General features: G+C 43.3%; 1 protein-coding gene across 2 annotated transcripts in view; it reads right to left on the bottom strand.

Annotated features, from left to right (window-relative positions):
* capn15 (calpain 15) overlaps positions 1-2,598 on the bottom strand; it is a 36,314-nt gene extending 33,716 nt beyond the window's left edge. The window contains exon 1 of one of the 2 annotated variants that reach the window (XM_034558293.1): positions 2,273-2,598. In XM_034558293.1, coding sequence (XP_034414184.1) covers positions 2,273-2,436 — 164 coding nt within the window. In that variant the 5' untranslated portion in view covers positions 2,437-2,598. The remainder of the gene's footprint in view (positions 1-2,272) is intronic. The other variant, XM_034558294.1, reaches the window with a different exon arrangement.
* Positions 2,599-12,604: the final 10,006 nt, after the last annotated feature.

Here is a 12,604-nt window from a genome sequence, read left to right as displayed (position 1 = left end):
TCCTGCAGTTGGTTGCTGTAGACGCCGAGCCGTGTTGTCTTCTATTAGGAGGCATCCTCGCTCCAGCCCCGCTGTCGCCTGCTCACAGTGTCAGAAAGCTGCTCCATTCCCAGAGTGCCGGTGTGTAGTGCTGTCATGTGGGCATGTTGTGGTCCCGGTATATGTTCTTACCCCCCGCCCCCGCCCCGTTATGTATTTTGTCCACGGGCTTTCATTCTCCCTCACTGGTAGCGTGAGCGCAGTGGACGAGGATGCAATCTCCTCCTATAACAGCGGATTACTGGAGTGTCGGCAGAGCGCATGCGCACTGGCCCCGGCGAGCAGGGTAAAAACTGGGAGGCTGCGTTCAAGAGATTACAAAAAAAAACCTGAAAAATAAAAAATAAACACACACACACACACAATCGAGTGGCAGAGATCTCACTCATTAATGTGAATATGATCCCGGTGCAATGGCTAGTGATGGACGTCAGAACCAGGCCTAGGCAGGACGAAGCATGCTCATTCTGGGCAAACACAGCCGTTTACACATCACATGTCAACCTTACACAATTGTCTATTTTTTTTCTTCTTCAATTGGCTCCTTTTAGAAGAGCCTCTGCTTGTATAGTCAATGCCAGAGGGGGGAGTAAAGGGTTAAGTAGAAGACAGTGGTGACTGCAACACCCATCATTGCTCAACTGTCCCTGCACATTACTGAGATAAGCCCTCAAACTTTCCCTCTCCTCTCCCTTCCACTTCATATCCTTTGCTGACCTCTTTTATGATCCCTCATTCTCTCTTTGAAATGTCACCACCAAACCAATGCATAAAGCACAGGCCTAACCATGACACGGAAATACCCATACCACATATCTTTTTTTATTGTTCATGAAAGCAGTGGATTAATGGTTAACTGGGTACTACAGGTTAAGCAGGCCGGCTGCGTGACGTCATTTGTCTGGAACTCCGAGCACGACTTCTGTTTTGGTTTCCTTATTAAATGTGTACAAGACTGTAACTGGTGTGTCTGGTAAAAATGACTTCCACTAAAATTCCAGAGAACAGTAATGGTGAAGATATGCAAATTGTTGGTAGACTTACAGTAAGTCAAAACCCAGGTCTAGATGACTCGACTGTAGCTGTCAAGAATGGCTGCGTCACACAGAAAGCTCGGCACAAACAGCTCATTTTGTTCCCTATACTCCACTCAATGACCAAAAGCAAGTGCAAGTCGTGCAATCACATTTGGGCCGTTTCAATTTAGCCCAACCTTGTAACAGCACACTCACACATTACAAAGCGTGTAAATGGACAACATGACTAAAAGGCAGCTTGTAGAAATAGGGACAGCAGGTTGAACATAAACCACCCCAGAAGTCAGAGGACTGCAACCCTTTGTTAGGGGTGCACCTGTCCAGAGGCCACCTGTCCCGCTGTAAGTCAGCACCCAGAGATACAGCAGCTGACACAGTCAGGTGCCAGAGAGAGAGAGAGAGAGAGAGAGAGAGAGATTAGATTTCATGTATGTGCTCCAGGAAGAGGGAGACGAAGGGGAAGGGAGGATGTGAGCTGATTTCACGGCACATTACAAGTTGCCATGTCTACACCACCAAAAATGTCCTGACCACCACACACACTTGTTTTCTCCCCAGTGGACATTGGCAAAAGCGGGAAATACAAACAAACGATGAGACCACACTCTCAACCAAATCATGTGAGCACATTAGATTTCATTCTGATGTTGATCCAACAGACACACCTTCCACTGGATGCACTGAGTTCAGGCTTCAGGTCACACATCACACACCCTGCTAAAAAAAAGGGTCCATGAGGCAAGTCAATCCCCAGCATCTCCTGATACAAGTTCATCCACCTGACCTTTGCCCTCGGACCTGCTCCCCCCAACCCCTAAACGGACAAGTGGAAGAAACATGCCCGTGTTGTTGTTGCTGTATTGCCCTGTTATGTGCAGTGAAGCGGCGAGAATAACGTGACCCCCAATGGCCGTTGAAGTGAACCCACGTTTTAATTACGAGGCACTGTCACATAATCGATCTATTTGTGGCCGAACTGTAAGCCTGTGAGCCCTGTCACGAGCATTAACGTTACCCCCCCCTCCAAGTGCAGCCACACGAGAACTCCTCACGATCCCATTGAGACAGCGCGAGCCGGGGTACGCCGGGGACCTTGTAAACAAAGACACTCTTATTCAGTCGCTTGGTCGAAGCTACCGACGCCGCCACACAGCTGTGTACTCCGCGAAGTCCGCTCACAAATCGGCTGTTCTTACCTCGAGTCGGTCGAAGGGGGATTATTCCTGTTTTTCGGTCGTGTGTGCGTTAACTTTTCGCAGCCATCGAGACGATAAGTTCTCCCCGGGTTGTACTTTAGCCACCGTTCACCTCTCCGGGCTTTAGCTTCGTGCTCTCCGCTGCCGCTGCATGTTTCCGACATTTGTGACAAACACGTCCATGTCGGCTGCCGTTTGTGTTTCACTCAGTCAGGTATCCGCGAGACTGACGCGACCGCGTAGCTTTACCTCAAACAGCCCAGGAAGGAAGGAAGGGAAATCTCCCAAGGAGCAAGGAGAAAACGCACGTACGTCGAATGCGTGCCGGTTGGTGGCTAATGGCAACCAGCGCACGTAAACGTACGTAAAAGTCAATCAAGAATATCCGGGTAGAAAACTCAATTCCCCACAATCAACACGGGCATTTTCAACTAGGATATCCGGGTGCGAGTTTCGTCACATTTGGCCAACATAAACAACCAGATATATACATACATGTGTACATTATACCTACAATAATATGTTTGATTTTTAAATGTGTGTTTTCCTCTGTATCCTTCCTTGTTGTGGCTAGATTTAAATGTTGATTTTAAAAGATCAAAAAGATTTCCCTTCTGCCTCAGACCAGTGTCAGATAGTGACACTCTAGTGTCATCTAGTGGCACTCTAGTGTCATCGAGTGGCACTCTAGTGTCATCTAGTGGCACTCAATCTGAACCATCGGAATCAGCAGCGTGAGGGGCAGGGTCTAAACATCATTTCACATTTTGAAAATGTACATGTCCTCTTCTTTAAATATGTTTCTAAAATGCTAGTTAAAAAAAAAAAGAATTAAGCATTCAACAATAGTGATATGATACCGGTTTACTCTCACTAGCTAAGAGCAAAGAGAGCATAATGTAAATGTATTTAAATGCTCAACAAATAAGTCCCTATGACAACATATACAATGCTTGTAATATTATTACTGCAACTTCTGTTGCTGATAAACAATATAATTGGTAGATGTTGCAACCATTACCACCACAAGTGTAATTGAGGATGTAGGTGTTCACTTTGATCTATTGCGTGAGATTGCTTTGAAGCACTTAACTGCAGCCTAAAATGTATTGGCTCGAAGGAACAATTAAGTCCGACATATTATATTACTGCTGTGGCCAGTATTACTTCTGCTGAATGCAGAATAACATCAATTCAATTAAATTCAGTTTATTTTGTATAGCCCAGAATCACACATTACACGTTTGCCTCAGAGGGCTTTACAATCTGTACACATATCCCGGGACCTCACATCGGATCAGGAAAAACTCTATAAATCACGTGGCTGGGGCTCTAGCCTTAACTCTATCAACTATACATTGACTGTATCACCAGGTTTGGATGCAAGCCAAATGCTTGTTAAATGAATGTTAATTGCCTTGTCCGCATGGTAATGTAATTCAACATATTACAATCTGAAAATATGCCTCTAAAATAAGGAACTAGTGTATTTGTACCAACCAGTGAGTGTATGACAATATAGGGTGCTTAATACAATGTTATAGCTAAAGATGCCTTCTTGGATGTAGCTGCATGTATTCTATTTTTATACTTGGGTTTGTTTAGTACTTTTTTTCTGGAAGGGATCAAATTATGAAGCAAAGTAAATAGACTATAAGATTCATTACTGTTCACTGATAACACTTCATAGTTGAGCACTTTCCCTATTATGTTTATTATATTTTGAGTTTATATTTGCTGGCCAATAGGAAAGCCGTACACACAATATGATTTTACCAAATCGTTTTGTCTACTAATTTGAACTGCCCAGCTATTTCTTTAAAACCACGAGTGAAATGTAAACTTCATTAAAATAAAGTGTAGCATGTGAAACAAGTGACTCTGGATTATCTCTGTTAATGCCGGTGTCACCCGGGTTGTTTGAACCGGGGAAATTCAGAGGATTAGGCAGATATCAAGAGGGTCGACGGTACACTTCAATAACGAGACAGCAGAGTGAAGTCTAAAAAACAGATTCATCTCTTATTAGGATCATTTTCCTGTCAGTCGCCAGAATAAAAGAAGTGAACCCAGGCTTTGTGTTGGTGATTCTGAATTACAACAACCTAAAGGAAGTTACCGAATGAACAATAAGTACAAATCTCAGTAGTATCCTTGAACATCCTTTGGGGGGGGGGGGGGGGGGGGGGAGAGATATATCCTCCCATCTAGTTGAGAGACACAATCTATACGTGTCTTGGATTACAGTGATTTATCTCCAGTTGAGCGAGGCGGAGCAAAGCATCCTTTGATAGAAGCGGGCAGAGGAGTTGAGAGCGAGTCTCTGGGAGGAGAAAGCTGCGGCTGGACGTTGTTCACATGTCCCGCAGCACACCGCGGCTCCAGGATACACGCTGAGAAAAAACGTCAGTAACGTTACCGATGTGACACACCGTGTCCTGAGCGGAGAGGTTCACACGGTTCGCTAACACGGTAACCGGAAGGAAAGGAAGAGCTCTTCGTCAAGAAGGTATGCGCCTGAATGCAACTCTTTTTGTTTTCTACATGAGACACTTGTGCACTTGTTCTCCGCTGGAGCTAAACGTCATATTTTCAGTCGCGATTTGTCTTTTGTGCGCGCGCGCCAGGGCTAACTTTTCAGAAACGACAGAAAGTTGCTCGCGAGCCCACTTCACTCAAATCTTCGTCTGTGTGTGTGTGTTGTGTTCAATGGCCAGTGTCTGTGCGTACACACTGTTGTCATGACAATGCTAGGGGAACCGAGCGCGAGGCACGTTGGGAGACACAAAAGACACCAGCCTCAGTGTTCAGCGTGGTTTAAGGCTTTCTCTCGCAACAAAAAGCTCCGCTGAAAGTCCACGAAAAGTCTACAACAAACTAACGAGAAGTGTTCAGTTATTCTCCTCTAATCTTCTGCATGGGAATGTCAAAGAGAGACCGGGAACTGAACCCGTGTCAGTGGAAAGAAGAGCACTTTGGGAGGTAAGGGGTCAGAAGGATATGTGCAAACTGTTGGGCTAAGGTGTGTCCTGTGTTTATATGAGACTAAATGTGACCCTGCCCGCCAGGAAAAGGATGCTTTTAGTCGGCTCTTTTCTATTTTATGGCCAACACACGTGTGGAAATGACTGGCTTCCACAATAGAGAGTGAACAACACAATTGTCTTTAGGGGAAAAGGAAAAAGATGTCTGTGGGGGGGGGGGGGGGGGGGGGGGGGGGGGCTATGATTGCATGAGGGACAAAAAAAAACGTGTGTCATTGAATGTTTCATAGGGTTTTCACAATTACACACGTGTGTGTGTGCGTGAGTGTGTGTAGATGGTAGGAAGTGGTGTGGGGGTCAGGGTCACTTCACATGGTCATGGACTCGTGAGAAGAGATGATGGGTAGTAGAAGGGGGGGGGGGGGCTTTATTTATATCACTACTAATGATGTAGCCACACACATACAGTACACCCGGATAGAGCGTATCAGGCAGCTACTGGCATGAATGTTGCTAATGACAAGCGGGATCAGCTCTCACCTCTCCCGACTCATGATTATTCTTGTTTACAATCTTGCGCAGGGGAAGTTCTCACAAGTCCAGATGCTAAAGATGACAGTTTCATGGACCAGTGCCATACTTTTCATTAAGTGCAACGCCAGATAAATATCCTCCTCCAGTTCATACATAAAACACTGGGTGGCCAAAACAAGAGGAAGACACACCAGCTTCCTATATTTAATTATTCTAATCCATCCATTATAATCTATTTTGCTCAAATGTTTCTAGTGCCTAATATCTCAGCTTAACGTTACAGTATTCTGTAGCACAGTGAGATAAACAGCAAATCATTTTGAGCGTGAAAAAGGGCTTAATTAATTAGAGCCTCTTCATTGCTTGTTTTGTCTGACAAACAGTCCTATACCCAAAAATATTCAGGTTATTGTCACAGAAAATGATGAAATGGGGGGATTTTTGATTGAAAAACAACAATAAATAGTATTTTTCTCTCATCGACTGTATGGTTAATCGTCTTATGTTTCAGCTTTGAAAGGACACTTTTAGATGTGAAGATCATTGCGTGACACATTTCTTCTTATTACCCTGTGGGGGTGGGGGGTACACCCAGACAGGTCGCCGCATAACCACAGTGCCGATACATAGACCATAGGGATCGACAACCTTTCAAACCATATACATTAATAACATGTGCAAGGAATCTTATCCTTTTTAACACATGTACATAACATGATACTATATGTAAGGCTGAAATGCTAGAAATCAGAACAGTTCCACTTAAAATGGAAGTGTGAATATATTTGTGATGGTAATCTTTTCTAGCAAAGCAAAATAAAACTGAAAATACTGAATTAATACAGAATATCTTAATAGAATCCACAATACATGCAGTATGTTTAATAGCAATAGCTATACATTACAATCACAGTATTGCTTCTAGTCATATGAATTATGCATTAAAAGATAATGCATGGCGACATATTGCAACATTAGCTATTTGTTCTGCCAAGTATCTATGTATGTCAGCCTTCCTCACTCTTTCTATGTCGGGGCATGCAGCCACATCTCTCTAGTCTGGCTTTCACCCGCAGGGCCTGGAAGCACATTAATACACACATAAACACACACACACACACACACACACACACACACAAACACACATACACACACATTCATACAGTCATGCACATGGGGCAACATGAACAAGCCTACATCAAAGATACATCTGTTTCTTATGCATGTTTGATGCGACAGGCAGGCGGTGGCTGGCCACTGCTCGAAGTTACAGTACAGATTAGTATGCATGACTAGGTGGAAGCAAAGCAGTGAATGTGGATTACGTTGGTGAGGGTAAGAAGGCAGATACAGCACAGATCCATGAAAGCAGCAATGCAACACGAGGAATGTATTGAATACTTTCTTTCACATTTGCGTTAAATTATGTTTTGTCTTACTGCTAAGACTGAGTGAATGGAGATCTGGATAGAACCGCAGCATTTCCTAATGCTGAGACACTAGTGAGTTAATAACTCTTTCCTCTTTTTGTGCAGTTGTCTTTTGTCCCCACTGTTTGATGTATTTTTGGCCTTTTTAGCTGTGAGCAGCTGCTATAAGTTCCTTTGTCCGGTTGTCAGTCTGTTGCCTAAACTTTGTCGGTCTGGAACACAGTTACAAAAACTGTATCAGCCAGTTTCCCAGACGAGGATTAAGCCCAGTTCAAGGTCGTTTAGGAAATTGCTCAATAAATGTCTCTATTTATTTGTGTCTATTTTTTTGTAGGCTTAACGATCATTTCCAAGACATATTAGTCTGAGTTTAGGTTTGTTGTTACATGTCATGTTTGCCACATCAGACATTCTGGCTTTAGTCAAATGAGCAAAAACAACTTATTTCTGTATTGTATTCATCATTTATACAAAAAAATAATAATATATAGCTAATTTTTGTCTTTAGAATAAAACAAAAAAAAGCCTGTCAGATTAATTTACTTTTGATCCATAAGATTAATAGCTTAAGCACAAGTTATGTGCAAGTTAGGGTTCTTGTAATCAAGCAAAATGTAGGAGTGTGTGATAATTAAGTTTGCGTTTCTTGACCTAACACCCACAATGCAGCACTGTCAACATCGGCTGTCTTTGCTTTGCCAGGATTTTCAAATATGTAAAAGCTGGGTTGGCTGCTTGTCCATTTTGAATGTAGCAGTTCTTGGCACAAAGAGATACGCGCATCGCAAATTTAAGTCAAGTTCACCGCCCAAAACATTCAGCACTTTGGAATCAAGGGAGAGTCCCATCAGTTCAACTCGACAATATGTTTCCCTTCTCGCCAGATGTTCTGCTTAATTAACACGCAGGCTTAGCGCGAGAGAGGTGTCACCACCCATACACAGTTCATCCAGGTGCCGCAGCTCTTCATAATTAGCTTGCATTAACATTAACATGAATATTATTCATTAGATTCATGGTGTGTTTCCTTGAGTGAGAAATAGGCCGGTGTTATTGGTGTACTGAAACGTTTGTGGGCGATGATTAAGACATGCTGTGTGTTCTGGATGTGCTCTTGAAAGGAAAGCAGCTTCCACGCACATGTTGTTGAATCAAGTCTGTGTGTGTGTGTGAAGAAGACAATATTAGAAGATATGTATGGAGCACATGTCAAAGGGAATTCACTGTCACTGCTGTTCAAGCATATTCCAAATGTAAAAATCAAACATAAGCCAATGGCCTTTGTCAGGATGAATTGTCAAAGATGGAGAGAGCGTGACAATCCTGACCACGTTTATTTGCTTTAGCACTTCTTCAAAGTCTTTAGATGTCTAAGTACAGGAATCCTGGGTAGTAATTGTGAATACACACAGGAAAGTCAGAGGCAGCAGAGGATTCTATGGCTAGCTCTGTTTCCATCATAAATCACACAGTATGAAGACAACTTTGAAACTCAACACCTCAAGATCTGAGAGGCCTACAGAGGCCCTTAAAGAGACAAGAGAGGGTGACAGATAAAGAAGACCGACAAAAAGACAAGGCTATGCTTTGAGTGATTGTACGTCCGGAATATTTCCTGAAACATCAATAACACCTCTGGTTTTAAAATGATGGTTTTGATGAGTGAGTGCAACATCTGCTCATTCATCATGTATCTCTCTTTTACATACTTCGAGGTGCATCTGCTGCAAGGCTAACATGTGTGTGTGTGTGTGTGTTTGTGTGTGTGTGTGTGTGTTCCCAGGTGAAAGCCAGGAGTCACACTGTAAAGGGAGGACTACCAAGCCAAACCTGGGGAGCTGCTGGAGCGCCAGGGTGCTGGAATGGAGCAATTCATAGAGTAAGAGAAATACCTATCTGTATAATTTAGGAGTCGCTTTCACACAGTTTGTTCACATGTTTTATTGTGTTTGAATGAACTTCCTGTCTTTATTTTGGGGCTTCCTGGAACTGTGTTTTGCCCACGCTTGTGTTGTAAGCACAGTCCGCACTGGGACTGAAGAAGCATTTCAGCCATATAAATATCCGATTACTTCATATATATATATACAGTGTTTCTCTAGTCCCAATGCAACTAAATACAGTATATAATCAATCCAACGCCATTAGATTTTTTAAACCCATTTTGAAGAACCTTTTGAAAGACAGTACTGTCTGGAAGGTTTGTAAGTAAGTGTTTTTGAGGACATTTGAAAAGGAAACATGAAGATCTGTCTGCCTGTTTGAAATACAACATTTTGACAGAAATTGAAAACAAGCCTAATCGCACTGTTCTTTATGCACACCTTCTTTGGCAGCTGGTAACATCTCAACATGTGCTGTGTGTTCCTCACTACTTTAGTAGGTCAGGTTGAGCCAAACATGTCTGGGCATTTTAAAAGCCTGTTAGTTCCTTTTTTTTAGCAAAAACAAAACTTATCATCATCCAGTGTGCACAAAGTTGCAGTTGAAGATTTGATAAATGGAGTGATTGGAAAATCAGGATTAGACACCGAATTGTACAGTCGCAGTGAAGCAGAAACACGCATATAATCATGAATTTGCACACATAAATCCTTCGAGGTACACAATTATACATAAACTCTACAGAACACAAACACAAAAATGTTTACTTCACGTCGCCTATTCAAGTAGTGAGTCAGCAGAACAATTAAAAAGGACTGATGCCACGGAGAAGGGATAACCAAACTGTCTGTGTGCAGGCAACCTCACACTGTTGGGGGATGGGGAGCTGATTTATCTAACCCTACATACCTTCGGTCCTCCTTTGTGGGGGGACTTTTCTAAACAACACTGCTAGACTTGATTGATATATCTATCTATCTATCTATCTATCTATCTATCTATCTATCTGTCTGTCTGTCTGTCTGTCTGTCTGTCTGTCTGTCTGTCTGTCTGTCTGTCTGTCTGTCTGTCTGTCTATCTGTCTGTCTAGATAGCTAGCTATTTAGCTATCTAGCTCTCTATTTACCCAGCTAGCTAGCATCGAGCTATCTCCCGCTTGTCTACTTAGCTTTCATCATGTGTTGTTATTCTCTTTTAAAACCTGCTTTTCTTCTCTCTCCAAAGAGTAGCCTGCATTGCAAACACATCCCTTCCCCTCCTCGTCTGCGCTGCTGTGGCTGGGCAGATGAGATGTGACGAGAGCCACGGGGAGCGGTGTCTTCTTGGCTCTATTGCATGTCCTCTTCCCTTCTTCTCAGCAGTACATTCTAGATAGCAGAAACAGGATTGTCATTGTGTCTCTGGGGTGTGTGCTGGGTGTCAGTGACTGTTCATTCAAGTATGTGTGTGTGTGTGTGTGTGAGTCACACACTCCTTGTCATTTCATTATACCTATCTCTCACCGGCGCGAGTGGATGCAACATGTATAATTCATACCTGTGTCTGTGCCTAGGAAGGGATGCGTTTCCCTCCCACTCACTACACCTACCCCCGACCTGTCAAGTGAAACCATTCATTTTCAGTATATAAGTAGCGGCCCCCTCTCGTGCCTCATATTGACTGTGACGTGTCACTGATTGTTGAATCACCTTCCTCATAACCCGACGGCCCCTGGCTCCTATGCCAACGTGACTAGCTTTCTCTTAATGAGGAGGTTACCAACAGAGCGGGGCTCCTGACTCCACTCCGGCCTGCGACTCATTGGTGAGTCATAGCAACAGCGAAAGGGCCTTTAAAAGAACCCCCCAAGCAAGTGCACCCACACATAGCACACACCGTCTCTGTTGTTAGACAGTGTGTAATGTTAGGGAAGAGTGGTTTGTGTGCGTACATGCTGTCCTCCCGTTCTGTTTTTGTGTCCAAGTACACACCCACACCCACACACACACACACACACATCCACACACACACACACACACCTACACAAACCAGTAATTGTTTGACACTTTCCAATTACCGTTCTGTTGACTCGATAAGATAAGGCCAAGCATAATGATGAGGACGGTGGTTCTGATATTTGTGGTAAATTGGGTCCAGAGTGGTGGGCATTCAGCCACTAGAGGGAGACACCACCATCAGTTTCACAGAGTTAATGATGTTATATTATTATCTTTATGTGAATTCGATGTTTCACTTTTTTTAAGGATGGGCGTTTGTCACTTGTTTGATGCGACCAGTTCGTAATTCAACTCGAGTTGTAGCAAAACAAACCTAAGTTTTGCTTGGAGAGTGGGCGATGTTGCCACTTCATTTTAATGCCTCACGTCATCTTTTCCTCGGTCTCCGTGCAGTATTGAACTCCTGAGAGGCTCATTTGCTGATGTGGATATTTGTTGAAATAGTCAAACACATGGAAAATGGAATATGTATATATGAAATCAGTCAGATGTTTCTGAAGGCAGTTGGGCTGATGTCCTGTTTATTGTCCCATGACACAACCTGTCATGTGTTGACAGTTAAACCCACAATTTCACTTGTAGCACATATAGCATTTACGTAAGGAAATTCACACCCAAATAGTCACGTTACATTCAAAGCAAAGACCATGCTTTAGAGACAGACACAACATCTCAGTTTAAATATGGCGCTTAGATTCCCTAGGGGAATTTCCGTATTTTTCTCTCATTACTGGAGTCATTAATGGCAAAACAAATCGAAAAAAGATTCACACTTTATTTTTTACATGTCGGAAATTTGAATGAACTATGGAGGAGTTGGATTGTGAAATGTGTGCAAACCGATAGCACTTAGTAGATGATTCATGTTCCCTTGGAGACTATAAAAGTGTCATCCCCATCACCCTGCTGTCAGGGCAGGAGTGCTGGATTTCATGTGAGCGATGGAACTGTTGTGTGATCACGGTCGGGGTCGCTCTTCACCGGATGTAGTAGCAGTCAACCTTTCAACTCGATGCATCTTATAAGCTGTCCGTCCTTAGAGCTTAATTCAAGGTTTAGATATGGCCGCCTTGGGCAACAACAAAAGGCGATGGCTGTTGTGCTGCAGTGAAGCTTTGATAGCTCATTAATGTCCCTCTTTGTCTCTGCTCACATCACAATCACTTGTCTGCAACAGCTGGCCAGAACACATTTACCAGTCCCCTTTTCTAGGGATTGAATTACTTGCATTGAGGTTAAACTGGCAGAAATCTGATGAGGGGCTCCGGCTTTAGATTTATTCACACAGCCTATGAAGGAATTGGTGGAGGGAAATTGAGGTCTGAGCTATTGGAAGAGGTAATGGCCAGAGTCTATACGTGCACTGTACACAGTATTTCAAGAAAACCATTGGCAGAGGGCTGATGTTAGAAAGCTGGCACCTGGAAATCTGACCCAAAGTGTGATGTCAAGTAACAGTCACTTTTAAGATGTAGCGTGACGTTCATCACAAACATCATTCGG

Source organism: Cyclopterus lumpus, chromosome 19 (assembly GCF_009769545.1).
Source record: "Cyclopterus lumpus isolate fCycLum1 chromosome 19, fCycLum1.pri, whole genome shotgun sequence".
In the NCBI taxonomy this organism is placed as follows: domain Eukaryota; kingdom Metazoa; phylum Chordata; class Actinopteri; order Perciformes; family Cyclopteridae; genus Cyclopterus; species Cyclopterus lumpus.
Note: the sequence above shows the minus strand (reverse complement) of the source record. Positions and strands in the feature narration are given on the sequence as shown.